Consider the following 17,048-nt stretch of genomic DNA (forward strand, 5'->3'; position numbering starts at 1 on the left):
GAAAGGCTGAGGTCATCGGTCATGGAAATGTGAAAATCGTCTGATGAGGGATTTGGTCACTGTGCAAAATAACAAATAGAAGATCTGACTGACCCCAAAGTTGGGAAGTTGGAAAGTTTCCATGGAAATGAACATGAATCTGTGGGAATTAATGGGAATAAACTGGAAGTTGCAGGTTAGCCTTTAACAGGGAATTCAAATGTAGTTGAAAAACCATCTTGCAGCATAATCTTCATCATTCACTACCACTGCTGATATAAATAATAAAGTGATAACAATATCAGAACAATTCATGTTTATTATGATTATCAGAGACAATAAAGCCTGTCTTTTTGGAACAGTGAGGGTTTAGCCCCCACCTTCCACTACAAGGCTGGGGTCAGTCAGGGGTCAGGTCAGGGGTCAGGTCAGGGGTCAGGGGTCAGGTCAGGGGTCTTGTGGCGGTCGAATGTCGGGGTCCCGTGTGACGAGCTCCTGTTTCAGCCTCTGGATCTCTGAGCGCTGCAGCTGGATGATTCGCTGTGCTTCCTTCAGCTCCGCCTCCTCGGACAGCATCGCTACGGTCAGAAAGATGAGACTGGATGTTAGGTCGCTGTTTCACTTGTCAAACTGTACACATCCTCTCCCATCGAGTTGTCCCTTCAAAATAAAAGTGTGTTTGTCTCCCAGACTGAGATCCTGTTGGTTTGCCCTTGTGAATGAGCCCATGTCCCGCCCAACTTCCTGTTTAAACAGGAAGTACATCAAATGAACAAAGTAAGAGTCGACCTTCAAATAATGTTTCTCTCACCTCTGCAGTCGGCAGGGCTCTGTTTCTTGGACTTCTCGGGCTTGCTGGACTTGTTGCTCAGGGCCAGCCGAGTCTGGTAGCTGTGGATGTGAGTTTTGGCCGTCTCCAGCTCCTTACGCAGCTCATTGATCTCCGTAATCAGGAGGACGTTCTCCTGCACGTGGCCCATGACATGATCACTGTTAATACAGTCTTTTCTCTGTGAAACTCTTCCTTGGATTTGCACAGAGGAAGATCGCTGCTTTAGCCTTGTGTCATCATTAGTTTCGAATTTTAAAAAATGAAACACACACACACACACACACACACACACATCTGTCTCTGGAGGAAGGTATGGCGACGTATTGGGGCCATTATGGGGAAAATATTAAAAGAAAAAAAAGATTTTCTCAGATTAAATCTGTAAATTTACGAGATTACAAAGTCACAAATTTACAAGAAAGAAACTCAGAAAACCAGCTCTTCTCCTCCTGTTGGATCCAGTCAGAAGGAAATCCTGCTGGTTGAGTCCAGAACCCCAACCTCCTCCTCAGCATCTGGCAGGGAAGAGAGAGGGGACGTCCTGCAGCCCAGGGCTTGGGGTCGGACTTGAACCCGGGACACTGTGATCAGGACTCTGCCTTGGTGCACGGTACTTGTGCTTATCTGGTGAGCCACCGGGGGGCGCCCTGCCTGTCTGGTGACTTTACCTTGAGGATCTTGGTTTTTTGCTTCTCGTGGTCCGTGGTGGCCTCGTCCAGCTTCAGTTTCAGGGCGGCGATGCTTTTCTCCAGGTATTCGCGCTGCTGACCAAACTCCCTCTGAATGGCTGCGTCTTCACGTGCTGTCTCCACCTTAAAAACACACACACACACACACACACACACACACACACACACTTGAAAATGTTATCCCCGTGCAGCACAGACACTCTTAGCCGTGTGCACCACTCACCACATCCACGTCGGCGTGCTGGACGTGGCGGGCGTACAGCCCCCGCACACTGTCTTTGAGCTTCTTCGGCTCCTGGATGACGGCGACACAGTTGTGGATCTCAGTCTTGAGACGCTTCACGTACGTCTGCAGGTCTTTCCCCTGGACGCAGGAGACACACACGTCACGACAAAGCCAAGCCAAGCGAGAGCTGAAGAAGTTTGGACCTTCAAAGACTTCATTATCAGGAATTTAAGGTTGTGTGCTGTGCTCTCACTCTCTGCCTCTCCCTGTGCAGCTCCTGCTCGACGGCCTTCAGCCGGAGCTTCAGGTCGGACACGCTCTGCTCCAGCTGGACGCTCTCCTTGTGGAACTTCTCCACCTCCATCTCCATCTGACCAACAGGACAAACACAACAAACACAGAGCTTCAATTAAAGGGGCACAGACTCGCCCATTCATTCCCATTTTTAAAATGTGGCTTTTTCTAACCCTATTTTTTTGCCTGGTTGATTTAGCACTTGCTTATTGTATTATTATCAATATTTTACTTAGACTGCACTTTATTTTACTGTTTTTCGATGTTTTTAATGGTAATTTGAATATTGTCTCTTAATGGAAAGCACCGTGTAAACTCTATTTAGAGCTACCTAAGGGAATATTACACGGATATATGGTTTTGTTTTTTAATAGTAAAATGAACTCAGTGTGAGAGTGCTTTCCATTTGACAGTTTATAGCCTGTTGTTACTTCCTGGTTTGATCTAAATTTCTGTAATGGGCCTGAATAAGCTCCTCCTCTTCCTCCTCTTCATCCCCTCGCCTCTTCAGCTTCATTCAAAGCATCTCTGAAACACCACATGCTGTAGATAAACAAATCCAAATTTCAGGCGGTGCGAGTGCCTCTGCGGCTGCAGTCACAAAAAGTTCATCCCAAACAGCGCCACCTTGTGGCTGAAAGTCTGCAGCCTCACCACATTTTCAAATTGGAGCTAAGAGACAAAATAATCCAACAGGAGCCTGAGAGTCAAATGTAGCCCTCATTTCCATCCCAAAAACGTATATTTTCCAGTGACAGACCGCTTGCGAAGCTGAAAGTAAAAAAGTGTTTCCAGAGTTTCCGCTCTCGACTCCCTCTAGTGGTCAGAAATCAGCTACTGCAGCTTTAGGACTGAAGCAGTGGCATATTTTCATTTTCAAGGTTGTTGTTGTTTTGCTTCCATCTTCCACACACGCACACACACACACACACACACACACACACACACACACACTGACCTGTTGGTTCAGCTCCTTCATCTCTCGGATGCTGTTCTCTCGGGGCTGGATCTGCTGCTGCAGGTGTGTGATGTTCAAGTTGAGAATAAAGCGCAGCCTCGACAGCATCTGGTTATTCTCATTCAGCTCGGCGACCACGTTATCCTGTGTGTGTGTGTGTGTGCGTGTGTGTGTGTGTGAGACGGGGGGTGGGGCGGAGAGGGGGAAAAGGTGTGGGAAATGGAAGAAGACATGTTCATTCGGTGGTTATTCTCAGGTTATCAGAGTTTTCATGTCGCACAGTGAAGCCTCATCTGCCTCCTGTGGAAACACACAGCTCTCCTCATGCTGCCAGCTGCTTGCACCAAACATTGTTTATGTCTATTAAGTTTTGAACTTTATCTTTTTAAAGGAATGCTCCAACATTCTGGGTAAAATCCCCTTTTGCTGACGTCCCCAGACTGAGACAGGAGTTGTTAGCCTGGCTACATCACAGTCAAAAAATAAAACTTACAGCAACTATTTCAAATCCACATGATCCACTGTGTAAATAAGTAAGGTTTATTTTTAATCTGTCATGATTGGTCCGAACCGTAATTACCATGGTTACCAGACAGTTACGACAGGCTATGCAGGTTAGGAAGTTTCTGGAATATTTGCCTAGATCTCCCTGACATGAATCCTTTGGGGAAGCCGTCATCCTGTCACCTTCATCTCCATGCCCTTCTTGAGCTCTGAGATCTGCCTCTTCAGGTCCAGGATGTCGCCCTCCAGCGAGGAGATGAGCGCCTGCAGCTGCTGCAGCTTCTGCTTCTGCTCGTTGATGACCGAGCGTCTGTCCTCCAGCTCCTTCTGCTGACTCTCAAACTGGAACCAGCCGGCGACCGCACGACCACGGGCGACACCGAACAAGAAACAGAGCGAGTGCAAGAGAGGAACAGACCAAACAAGATGGAGACCAAGTTCATGAGCAAGAGAATTATTTAAAATGATTCTGCAGGTCTGATGATGCTCAGTACAACACTGATGTCTCAGCTGAAAAGCCAATACAGTGTAACAGGCTATTTTTAAAAATAAAAAGTGAATGAAATAAAGTGAATCTTTTGAGAAGGTGAAATAAAACCAGCCACCACCATGATGCCTGAGGAGGCTTTGCTCACCTTCTTCTTCATGATGCCTGTTTCTCCCTTCAGGCTCAGGTTGGTCTCTTGCTCTGTCTCCAGCTTCCTCGTGTACTCGAATCTGACGCTGGTGACCTCCCAGTCGCAGTCCTCCTCCGTCTGCTTTATGATGGCTTCATACTCTCGCGTCTGCTTCCTCACCTCGTCCTGGCACTGCCAGAGAAAAAAAAACACGGACAACAACGTGAACAAGAACAAGACCCGGTCAAAGCACAAGAAGGCGTGCCTTTGTGGTTCAGCCTCTCCTGCTTGGTCCTCTGTACTCCCTCCACACCAGTACGTGGCCAGCTTCATCTATATCAATCAATCAGTCCATCAGACATTATTTATATACAGTGGCCCCTCGCTATAACGCGGTTCACCTTTCGCGGCCTCGCAGTTTTGCAGATTTTTTTTTAGTGCAATTTTGCATGCTTTTTTTTTACTGGACTTATTTTTCTACAAAGGTTTGAACTTTGAGGATGTTAAAACAAGAGAGAAAAGTGAGAAAATGTTAATGCCTGTCTGAGAAAAGTGTATAAAGTGTGTAGTGAGGGGTTCTACAGCCTTAAAACATCTAGAATAATTGTAAAAAATAAAGCTGAATACTTCACAGATTTCGCCTATTGCGGGTTATTTTTTAGAACGTAACTCCCGCGATTAACGAGGGACCACTGTACCACTTTTCATACAAATATATGTAACACAAGGTGCTTCACACAGTAAAACAATAAAACAATGCCAACCCCCCTCAAAAAAAAAAAGAAAGAAAAAAGACAGGAGCTGAGGAAATGCTATCTCATAAACCTCACCAGTTTGCAATTAGGAAACAGCGGAGGCAAGATGATTAAGACCAATAAGTAACAGATAAAACTCAAATAGCAAAATAAAAGTAGTAATAAAAGACTTTAGCTACTTTCACAGTAGATAAAAATGAACTAAATGGTTGAGAGTGCAAGATAAAATAATACAAGAGTAAAAGAGAGTAAAATCAAAGTATTGGGGTATTAAAATGAAACAATGAAGAAACTGAAAGGAGGGGCTGAAATGGAAACCAGCACGTATGCCGGCCCGGCCGGACCCACCTGCTGCAGGAGCTGGGTCTTCTCCTGCAGCTGAGCCTCGTGCAGCTGCATGAGCTCCTCCAGGCCTCGCTCCCGCCTCTCCTCCACCTCCACCAGCTGCCTCTCATACTCCTCCTGCATCACATGACTCTGGTGCTGCAGCTCCTGGTACTGCTCATGCTGCAGCAGCTGCTTCTGGCTGCCCAAATACTCTACAGACAGACAGGCAGAAAGACAGACAGGCAGACAGACAGACAGGCAGACAGACAGACAGGCAGGCAGGCAGACAGGCAGGCAGGCAGACAGACAGACAGGCAGGCAGGCAGACAGACAGACAGGCAGGCAGACAGACAGACAGACAGACAGACAAACAGACAGACAGACAGGCAGACAGACAGACAGGCAGGCAGACAGACAGGCAGAAAGACAGACAGGCAGGCAGACAGACAGACAGGCAGACAGACAGACAGGCAGAAAGACAGACAGACAGACAGGCAGACAGACAGACAGACAGGCAGACAGACAGGCAAACAGACAGGCAGACAGACAAGTGGGTAAACATGAAATTAACATGATGACAAAAAATATCAACATTTTACACACATTTGATTTAGTTGTTTTGGACACTGAGGAACTACAGCAGGATTATGCATAACAGGCATCATGTTGAAAAACCTGCAGGCCTGTTCTGATTGGATCAAAGTGCTGCTGTGGTTAGGGTTAGGGTTGTTAGGGTTAGGGTTAGGCTCCTCTCTCACCGAGCTGCTGCAGCTCTGTGGCGTGTTTCTCAGCAGCGTCTGTAAACCTCTCCTGGTGCTCAGTGTCCCTCCTCTCCAGCTCTGTCTTCGTCACCTGTTATGTCGCAGAGCAGCGTATGAAGAGAAAATGAAGCCTTTCAACCACTTTTACATCACCACATGACCAGCCTGTTGCATTCTGGGATCAATATGTAAACTAAATGTGAGTCAGTCTGAACCTGCCATAGTTTTGGGTCAGGCTCAGAGCTTGGTCCAGGTGTTTGCTACAGGTGGGTGACAGATATTCAGCAGGCGGTGGTGGCAGACAGACCTGGATCGTGGTCTGGAGTGACTCGACCTGCTGGCTGAACGTCTCAGAGAGCTCCTTGATCCTCTCGTTGTACTTCATGTCCCTCAGGCGGAGCTGGTACTCGTTTTCCATCTTCAGCTCCTCCACTCGCGCCTTCAGCTCCTGCATGTTCTGGTTCTGTCACACAAAGAACCACATATTATTTGCTTTTTATGCCCGTGTGTTTGCTGGTGATGGGACTGAACTGTGTTCTCTGTTTTCCTTGTCATTCTTGTCAGAGTTCTTTTTTTTTGTTGGGGGGTGTTCCACAAAGCAGGATGAGCAAGTTAGCTGAATAACTTTAAAGCGAAAATGAAAATCAAACTGTTTAGTTAACATGAATAATGATGATTGTTTTGGCACAGATTTGATGCAAAATGTACCCATTTTTGACCATTCAAGGATTAATAAAATTGATCCCTCCAAAATACCACATTAAGACACCATCAAAACAAGCCAAACTTTGGAGCGACATTTGCAAGACATAAGCCATGTTGACATCGATGGATTCCTTAGATTGTCTACCTTCATATGATACCAGTATCAGAGCCTTAAACCAGCCCTTTACAGCCTCTGAATAACAGTAAGGTGGCCGTATCACAGAGTCAAGTCACCGTCACCAGGACCCAGCATCAACACCTAATCCTGCACACACACACACACACACACACACACACACACACACACACACATGCAGACAGCCACAGACAGACCTTTTCCTCCAGGTCAGACTTGGTGATGAGGATCTCATCGGTGAAGATGGTTCTCCTGTCAGTCCTCAGAGTGTGTGCCTCCTTGTCGATGATGTTCCACAGCAGCAGGCAGCCGTCCTCCGACACCGTCAGCAGGAACTGATCGTCACAGGTGATCACCATCTGAGAACACACACACACACACACACACACACACACACACACACACACACACCTTTTTTTTACCTGTCTGAGTGTTGGTGCTTTTAAATACCTCTGGCAACAAACACTGTTTCAGAAAACACTCACCTGGCAGAGATCGATTCAGATCAATTTTGTAATCTTTATACAAATAAATAATAGTGGACCTGTCTGAGTAATAAATGGACATCCAGTAAAAATAAAAATAAGATAAGCAGCTGACGTCCACACTCACCTTGGTGATGGGCCCGCAGTGGGCCTGGTACTCCATCCAGTCCTTCTGGAGAGGTAAGGGGAACTTTATGGCTCTGACGGTGCCGCTGGACGTCCCAGTGAAGACGACCCTGCCAGAGCGGGACGAGGTGATGGTGGTGAGGGTCACATCGTCAACGAGAACCTCCCGCAGGACCTGTGGGACGGGACGATTTTGTGTAAGTGAAGAGTTTATTGTCCCAGAAAAACATGAAGTATGTACATAAGTTTCCATATCAAGACATTATGTAAGACATTATGTATGGCCCTGCCATTGGCTTTAAGCTGCAGCAAGTCATTTCTGACCACTAGGGGGCGCTGAGAGCTCAAACTCTGTCTATAAACAGACAAGGTCAGTCCAGCTTCAGGGTTCATGGTAGATCACTTGTACAAAACTGTGTATGTAGATGAAGAGGTGAGGGGAGCAAGAGGAGGAGCTTAATAGAAAGCTCAAAGCAGGCGGTAACAACAGGCTGTAAGCTGCCTGGTGGAAAGACGAGCCTCAGCGACGACTGTCACATTTAGAGGTTCAGCACATTTTAACATTTTAACACCAACGAACGTCCGCTGGGACTGAAGAGTCAGCGAGTTAATTAGGAGGTACGTCCTTTGTGCAAATATTTTCTCACTCATCTCTTCCCTGTTAGATGATTTTCATTTGTTGTGACTTGAAGTTGAGCTAATCAGACCGCTGCACTTGTTGTAAATCTGTGGAAATGGAGGGGCCAGACGGTGACCTGACAGTCTTGAATCAGCTTCAGGGTGTGGTCTGTTCCCACGGCGACCACCGCCCTGGCATCCGGAGAGAAGGCGACGTCTGTGTAGTTGCAGGACTTAAGGACGCACTCCGACTCCCGTCTGCCGGTGTGTGTGTTCCACTCGTACACGGCGCCGTCCATCCCGCACGACACCAAGCGGCTGTCATCCAGGCTCCAGCGGACGGACTGCACCTGCCGCCAAAAACAAACAAACAAACAAACAAACAACATTCAGGTCCTGTCACATTCTGATTTCTGATGCTTCTGCCTGCTGGCTTTTCTAGATTTTTTGGTTTTTATGATTATTATTTTATTTTTTCCCCAAAGTTTCATTTGTTTTTTCCATGACTTTAAAACCAAAACGCAGGCACAGATCCAGCATCCCTGATCTGACCTTTAAATATATAATTATGATCATTATAAGGATAGTTTTTCCCAAAATGTGAAACAGTTTTTTCAAATTTTGAAGTCATTTTTTGGCAAAAAAATCTGGTGATTTTCTTCCACATTTTTCTAATGTTCCAGTATTTTTTCACTAATTTGCTAATTGCCTTTTCCATGTTTCTGAAAGAAAGCAAATGAATTTGCTCAGGTGTTAAACCTTTTGAAACATGAGCAAATTCACTTGATTTCTCTGAGCAGAGAAGACCCAGAATTGAGCAAGAAATTAGTTAAAACTTTTCAAGAAAATTATTAGAAAATGGTGAGAAAATTACCAAACTTTTGTAAAAACAAAACAAAAACAAAACAAAAACAAAAACATATGAACCTATAAATAATAAAAAAAGCTGCATGTCGTAGACTCCTGGTTGAGTTTCAGCTCCGCAGACAGACAGCTGTGTGGACCCGCTGGGCGACACACTGTGCTGGACACCGTCTCACTCACCTTCCCTCTGTGGCCCTTCAGGTTGAGAACGTTCTCAAAGGTGGTGACCGAGTAGATGTGAATGACGTTTCCATTTACAGCAGCAAACAGGTGGCCGCCATGGCTAAAGGCACACTGTGGGGGTTAGAGAGAGAGAGAGAGAGAGAGAGAGAGAGACAGGGAGAGAGAGAGGGAGAGAGAGAGAGAGAGAGAGAGAGAGAGAGAGAGACAGGGAGAGAGAGAGAGAGAGAGACAGAGAGAGAGACAGAGAGAGAGAGACAGAGACAGGGAGAGAAAGAGAGAGAGAGACAGGAAGAAAGACAGGGAGAGAGAGGGATGTAGGACATGAGGCAGATGTGCACTGATAACTGACGTCCAAAAATCATTTAAAATCAAATCTATTTCAGATTTCAGACTTCTGAGAAGAGAAAAGAGCTCCTGAAGAGAGCTGCAAACAAATACAACTCAGACCGTTGTGAACACAACACACACGAATGGGGAGGGGGAACCCCCCCCCCCCACCCACCCACCGCCCCCGGTCAACCAGAGTCAGAATATATATTTGTATTGCTCTGATGTCTTACTGAACTGCCATGCCTTCCTTTAAAAAATAAAAGTCTGTCAAATGATGAGAAATTGACATAACTGTTTGAAAAGCTGAGGTCACACACACACACACACACACACACACACACACACACACACACACACACACACACACACACACACACACACACACAGACACACACACACCTCTCGGCAGCCGCGCACAGAGAACTCGTTGATGGTCCGGATGTCGTCGATCAGCAGGTTCATCATCCTGAGTTTGTCGGTGAAGCCCACCAGGATGAAGAGGCCGGAGGGGTGCAGGGCCACGCTGTACGCCTCCTCCCCAAAGCCCTTGTGAAGCTCCAGCGTCCTGCAGCAGAGACACAGCAGCACGACCGGCCTGAGCTACTCGTGGCTTTTGTGCAGATACAAAAACATGAAGCACACAAAACTCAACAACATTTAGCAGCAGGAGACGGCGCTTCTCTGAGGAGAGCCTCCACTCTGGGACGTGAACTCAGACACCTGCTCTGCACAGAGGTGGGCAGAGCACTACAAACTGCTCCTCCAAGAGCACCACTGTTCCTCTGCTGGTTTCTGACTGCAGCAGAAGAAGTAGTGTGTCGGGAGGCGGTGTGTCCCGACACACTGACTCAGAGTCAGAGTCAAGACAGGGTAAAACAGCATAAAACGCAAGTGACAAAATAACAAGACGATGCAGTCACACTGCTCAAGTTAAAAGGAGCCATCAGACGTCACATACATTCAGACAGGAGAGGTTTAAACTGATCAGAGGGAAACACTTTCTTAGGGTTTATTTGCCTCTGCAAGTCTCATTTTTGTGGGGCATAGAAATTCAAAGTCATCTTTCTCAGCCGTGTGTTTACATGATGACATCATTTATAGTAATTTCCCCTTCCATGAGATTGTTTGGTGAGTTGGGGAGTGAGACAGTAATAAATGACACACAGACTCCTGCTGTCTCTTACTTTCCCTGGTAGTTCCAGATGCGGACGGAGCAGTCCAGGGAGCAGGTGGCCACCAGGGGCTTGCGGATGCAGGTGGACAAGCCTGTGATGGGCTTGGAGTGGAAGGAGTGGGACAGGAACTCGAAATGTACTTGCTCCCCCTGGTGGACAACGTGGACACGTAACAATTACGGCAATTTTGTGCGTATTAGGGTCCCAGGTGGGAGGTAATATTCAGTGAAAAAAAACAGAATTTTCAAGATTAAAGTCTTAAATTATGAGAAAAAAACTTGGGTATTTTCAGAGATTAATGTGGTAAATTTAGAAGAAAAAACACAAATTTATGAGAAACAAAAATTCTGAGAGTGAGTTTTTTCAGCTTCAGCAGAAGTGAAAGGTGAAGAGGCCAATTTGAACGATGACGATAAAAGAAAGAAAAAAGAAGAAAGGAAGGGAGGGAGGGAAACTGGAGGAGAGGAAGGAGTATTTAATCGGAAAAAGTGGAAACAACGAAGAAGGCACAGCGAGCCTGGTGCTGACAGACAACATTGGCGGTCCTCTGTGTGTGTGTGTGTGTGTGTGTGTGTGTGTGTGTACCTTGCTGGTCTCAACAGAGGACAGGCTGATGCTGTAGAGTTGCCCCTCCTCCGTGCTGACGGCCAGCGTCTCCTCTGACGGACTCACACACACGGTGCTGATCTGCTGCAGCTCGGCCTGGGCCGGGTCCTCACTGCACGGGTCAGGGCGGATCTGACACACAGGCACACATGCAAACATCAACACACACACACACACACAAATTTGACTAATTTTTCACTAATGTTCCACTAATTTTCTGCTAGTTTAAATATAGTTAAATATAGCATATGTATTTGCACCACTCTTATATAAGAGCCAAAATACTGGAACTGCTGCACTGCTGCCACTGGTTCACCCTGAATCACACACGCTGCAGGGCTGGGGTGAAAATCAGTCAACATATGTTTGTTGTTAGTGGTGACCGTGCTCCACACCCTGCAGAGGACTGCTGATGACTCTGGTATACTTAAGGATAGATCTTGATTCATGATAAATAACTGCTCTGGCAGTCATTTGTACATAAAACAAATGAAAGCGGTGAAAGCACACGGTCTTGAGGGGAGGAGGAGAGAGGAGCTGAACCATTCACCCGTATCTCCTTGGTCTTCCTGTAGCCGTCCTCCTCAGTCTTCTCAAACAGGCAGACGGTGCCGGGGCCCGTGGAGCAGATGAGCCCCTTGGAGTAGGACAGGATGGCGGTCACACAAGCAGCGACGGGGCTCTCCCCCTCCTCACCGTCCTCCACTTTCTCCATCTCTGTTTGCCTGCACACAGACACAGAGGGTTTAAATGACATGTATGACAGGCACCTTCAGCCAGGCAGACAGACAGAAACCCGCTGTCGATACCACATCACTGATACAACGTTCATATATCATTTTCATTTAAAGTTGTCATCTCACAGCTCACCTTCACAGCTGGCCCCAGCCTTTGCTCTGACTTGTGCTGTGGGTTTATAAAACAGCCTCTCACTCCTCACCTGTCAGACTCCTGCTGCTCAGGCTTGGCCGTGTCTCGGATCTCCCTGCGCAGGTATCCCGACTCAAACACCAGCAGCCTGCCCGTGTCGGAGCCGGCGATCACCCGCGTCTCTGCGGCCCAGGCGTGGCACAGGAGGTTGATGGAGTCCACCTTGGGGGAGTTGGTCAGCTTCAGCGTGCCCTCTGAGTACCGGAACAGCTTGAACACACCGGCGCCGCTCACACACATCTGAGTGTTGTTGTGAGGGCTGAAGCTGACCTGGTGTGACGCGATTCACACACCCGAGCAACTTGTAAGTGATCATGGACAGACGAGTGAAGGCAGTATTTCCAGTATTGTGCAGTTCTGATGTTCATGCCATATTCTGTTTTTCAAAGTAGCAGTAGTAGTAGTAATCAAACAAGTTAGATTTTTCCCTAAAAAAAAGTTATTCCAACTGACACACCTGACAAAGAGCAACTGAGGTTGAAACTTTGTAGCCATAAAATGGACTTTTCTATTCAAATCAACATAGCAGGATGGTCGGTGCCGCGGCCATTTTTCTGTGAACTGTTGTGGCTATTAACATATTTACCACTTTGTCTTAGGAAGCAGCCACAGTACAATGCATATTCCCAATAAAGTGTGACACACTTTATTAGACCTGTGCCATATTTGTATCGTTCATGATAATACCAGTATAAATTTGTATGTGATAAAAAGTGTTATGATTATAGTGATACAGCAGCATGATGACATGTTGACAGCTTCCAGCGTTCGGTCACCATGACAACAAACAGAGCAGGAAACAGTTCAATGTTTTCCACACCACCCAGATACATTAACACCCGCCCAAATATAATATAATACCCTGAGATATCGTGATATTATTTTAAGTCTATAATGCCACCAACACTCTCTGCATGCGTTGTTACTAACCAAATGCGTAATAGGGCCCTTTAAAGTCTCCAGCCGTGCTGTGTGTCACAGGGTGAGGAGGGAAGTTTGTGTGTGTGTGTGTGTGTGTGTGTGTGTGCGCATAAGGGCAGTGGGAGCACTGATAAGACACAGGAGTTGCTCACCTGTGTTACAGGGTTATTTGAACTGCTGGACTTGACAGTTGCCATGACTTTCTGTTTCTCCCAGAGCCAGAGCGTCAGCGTCCACTCGGGGGCGCCGGCCTGGCCAATCAGGAACTTGGAATCAGGGGAGAAAGCCAAGCACACAAACTCCTGAATGTTGTTGTCATCTGCACTCAGGACCTTCCTCTTCCTGCCCTGTTCGTGCTGCAGGTCGTACACGGTGACGCTGGCCTTCTCGCCGCGCTCCGCCACGGCCAGGTATCGGCGGTTGGCGCTGATGGCCAGAGCCTGCATGCCCTGGCTCCTCTCTGTGCCTGGACACATGGACATCAATCACTAAACTCTTCAAAAACAACAGCAATCACAAAGGACCAGCAGCTGCAAGACACCAGGTGGTACTGCCAACAACTGGCAGAGCCTTCGGGTCCGTCGGGCAGAGCGGGCGCAGCGCCTGGGACCCGCCTGCCTCATACTGGGCCTCCACACACAATCAGGTCTTTATTAATCCTTTGAAACCTGACAAAATTAATGTGATCTCTTCAAAAAGGGGAGAAAAAAAAGTGTTAAGCACTTTTTTTTTTTAGCAAAAAATACCAGAACATTAGTAGAAAATTAAAAAGGAAAAACTAAAAGAATATTATCAGAAAATTAGAAAAATGACTTTCAACACCACTACATAGTTATTAAAATGATATATTTATGCATCATATCAGTGATGCTGGATAATGTCACATTTCTTTTCTGTCAGACTTCTTGCAGATGGATTTTACAAGCATTTAACCTTTTTTTTTTAACCTTTTTACAAAAAATGAAGAAGAGAATGCCTAAAAAATAGAAAAAAAATCACCACAAACCCCCTTGGGGATGGGGATATCTCACCACGACTGTTACTGCAGCGCTGATTTGGGAGTCGTGATGTTTGTAAAACCAGTTTGTGAGACTGAAAAATCGAGGTGTGACATTTCCCAGGTGGACGATGGTTCAGCGTACCTGGAATGAGCTTCTGGCTTCCCAGGTTGATGTTGTAACGCACACAGTTGTTCCCGCAGGGGAAGACGACAGTTTGCTCGTCGAAGAAACACAGATTGTTGGTGACGCCGGTCCTCAGACCGAAGATGTAGTTGGGCTGGATGAGTACAGTGGCCATGTTTCCTCTCAGTCACAGCACACCAGTCTGAATGTGAGAGGAAAAATGTCACTGTGCTGCAACAAACAAACAAACAGTGGAAGAGTAGACTAAAGTAGAAAGAATAATGGAAAGAGTAGAAAGTAAAAATGTAAAACTGTGTGCTGATATTTTACTTAGGTAGAAATAAAAGTACTACAGTACACATTAAGGCTGGATCAATATGCTTATCTTTTGATTCAATATTATCGCAATTCTTGGGTGCTGGTTTGACATGTATTGCAATTCTTGAGTGTTTGATATTACAATTTACTGTGTTTTTTTTTTTTGTTTTTTTTTTTTTGCTCTCCTGTAGTTTGTGGCTGTAAAGTTTGATGAGGCTGTGATTCTCCTAGAGGTCACTAGAGGTCATTTTCTCCAGCGACGTCCAGTTTGACAAAAGTCTCTGCCTGCAGTGAAATGGCTGCTATGGGGGCCAACATCATCACACCGGAATCAAATGTGGCTCATTGAATCCACAAGAGTCTCAGCTTTCCAGTCAAAGCCAACTGATGCAGCTCCAAGACTGTTTAGGCCCCAGTCTGCACACACACACCATTTTACAACAGGCCACAAGCACACATGTGGACTGCAGGCTTTGGGGCCCAAACTGCATGGGATATTTATGCACCACAATGAAAACCTAGCATGACGTGCTTGGTATCAATGGATTCCTTAGGTCGTCTAGTTTCATATGATGCCAGTATCTTGGCTCAGTATTTGATCTGAATTCAATTAATTCAGTATTAATAAAAAAAATCATAAAAAAGAAATTGCAAAACTTAAGTGAATCAGTTTTTTTTCCTACCCTTATAAAAATCTAGGAAAAATACTAATAAATAAATAGATAGATAAATAAATAAATAAATAAATAATTATTTTTTTATTACTAAAAAAAAAAAGCCAAGACACAAAGCAGTCCAGTGACATGTGTAAATGTAGTTAGTTAGTTTCACCCTGCAGTTAACTCAAACAGCCTACCAAACAATTCCTATATACTTATGACTGTGTCAAATTTAAATAAATAAATAAATAAATAAATAACATGAAATGCATTTGTGGACTACATAAAACATACATATTTTAATCTTATTTTACTTATTATTATTTTAACATTTTTTTCTGCCTTTTGTCTCAAGAAGTAAACATAAAGAAAGAAATGTAGCTGAAATATAGCTTTATGTATTTTTGAATAAATATATAATTAAATATATAGTTAAATTTATGTATTTCAATTAATTAGATGGCATACATTTTTTTTGTCCCTGCCGTCTATTATGGAGTGTGCAGTTTTGTATTTTTTTTTTTTTTTTTTTTTAATATAAACGATTATATTTTGAACATTTTTTGAAGTAACGACAGTCACATGTGAAATCCACTCAGCGTCACTTCCTCAGCTCCAGCTGTCCAATCTAACAGCAGCTCTGCCATAAATTCTACCTTTTAACAAAGTTTATAATGTTCAGTTTGTGTTGACATTGTGCAGAATGTGTCTCTTTAATTCTGTGTTTATTACTGAGGTTGTAGTTTGCAGAGGTCTGCTACTGGACTGCATTATACTGAGAGGGGTTTCCAGTTTTTTGTCCTCCCTATTTATACACAATGAGGGGGGACAGAATAGTGGAAACAGCTGTCAGTAAAGTGCAGCACTAACTATGAGCTCAATGCCAAACACAGAAGTGAATGAACACCTCTGTTACCGTGACAACAAGACAAGCTGAGCATTATAGGCAGCAGGAGAGGAAACTTTATGGCACAACAGCTGGATTAGATTAGATTAGATTAGACTGGACAGGTGGAGCTGATAAAGTGACACTGGCTGTATAACTACAGTAAATTAGGTTATATATTGTTAACGACAGCGGTATTCTCCCTGTGCTTGTCTCTAAAGGAGCTAGCATGCTAAGGGGTGTTAGCTTTAGTTTACGGACGTTTTGCCGCAGTTTGTTCAGCAGGTTGAAAACTGAAGGTGAGTTTGGTTAAAACCATATTTTGTGAGGAGGAAACGCACCTGTTCGGCGGGGTGTCTGAGGTCTGCAGAGAACTCACTGCCTCTTCTGTGAAGTTGTGTTTTTGTTTGTTGTTTGTTTGTTTGTTGTTTGCTAGGCTAGCCGCTGTGCTTCTGTTTAAACCTTGTTAACGGCTCCTCTCTAACCTGCAGCTCTCAGTGTACGGTTGCTAAGTAACGAGAGCAAGACAAGACCGTGGCAACCGGTGCCGTGCAGCGTCGCGAACGAGCCACTAGATGGCGCTAGTCTGTACGTTATTCGATATTAACGTAAAAATACTCAAACCTCTAAACTGAGGCTCCACACCCTGCGCCTACCACTGTTGATTTTATTTAATTTCATGTTATTGTTTTATTTTATTTCACGATATTTTATTTTATTTTATTTTATTTTAATTCATGTTATTTTTTTATTATTATTTTATTTCTATTTTTATTTTATTTCTATTTCTATTTCTATTTTATTTTATTTCACGAGCTGAGTTCCAGCAGAGCCTGGAGTTGTTCTGTTGGTGAGAAATCCTGAGGCGTACATTTTTTTTTTTTTTTTTCTGAGAATGTTCTCTGGTTCCCTCAGAACCGTTCAGAGCAATGCTCTCTCAGGAGCTCGTGCAGACTTTTAATTTTAATTTTAATTCACCCTTTTAAGTTTTTGACATTTTTCTAGTGGAATTTTTGGGTATTTTTTTTATTTTTTCAATT

The 17,048-nt window shown here is 44.9% G+C and overlaps 1 protein-coding gene across 1 annotated transcript; it reads right to left on the bottom strand.

Moving 5' to 3' along the window:
• Positions 1-395: 395 nt before the first annotated feature.
• cfap57 (cilia and flagella associated protein 57) lies at positions 396-16,481 on the bottom strand. The gene is made up of 23 exons (XM_030047670.1): positions 16,350-16,481; positions 14,164-14,347; positions 13,174-13,487; positions 12,111-12,370; positions 11,721-11,895; positions 11,150-11,302; positions 10,574-10,713; positions 9,789-9,954; positions 9,057-9,170; positions 8,150-8,362; positions 7,396-7,569; positions 6,981-7,142; positions 6,250-6,405; positions 5,940-6,033; positions 5,203-5,393; positions 4,118-4,291; positions 3,666-3,824; positions 2,979-3,122; positions 1,980-2,096; positions 1,724-1,864; positions 1,480-1,623; positions 791-944; positions 396-557 (listed from the first exon to the last, which is right to left on the bottom strand). The coding sequence occupies exons 2-23, from the start codon at positions 14,318-14,320 to the stop codon at positions 427-429; spliced, it is 3,633 nt and encodes a 1,210-aa protein (XP_029903530.1). The 5' UTR covers positions 14,321-14,347; positions 16,350-16,481; the 3' UTR covers positions 396-426.
• Positions 16,482-17,048: the final 567 nt, after the last annotated feature.

Source organism: Myripristis murdjan, chromosome 24 (genome assembly GCF_902150065.1).
Source record: "Myripristis murdjan chromosome 24, fMyrMur1.1, whole genome shotgun sequence".
In the NCBI taxonomy this organism is placed as follows: domain Eukaryota; kingdom Metazoa; phylum Chordata; class Actinopteri; order Holocentriformes; family Holocentridae; genus Myripristis; species Myripristis murdjan.

Excerpts from the sequence above, each read along its gene's own strand:
- cfap57 (XM_030047670.1), bottom strand. The coding sequence starts at position 14,320 with ATGGCCACTGTACTCATCCAGCCCAACTACATCTTCGGTCTGAGGACC. Across the intron at positions 7,570-8,149 it reads AGCTGATTCAAGACTGTCAG|GTCCTGCGGGAGGTTCTCGT; the intron begins GTCACCGTCTGG and ends CCCGTCCCACAG. Across the intron at positions 3,123-3,665 it reads AGAAGGGCATGGAGATGAAG|GATAACGTGGTCGCCGAGCT; the intron begins GTGACAGGATGA and ends ACACACACACAG.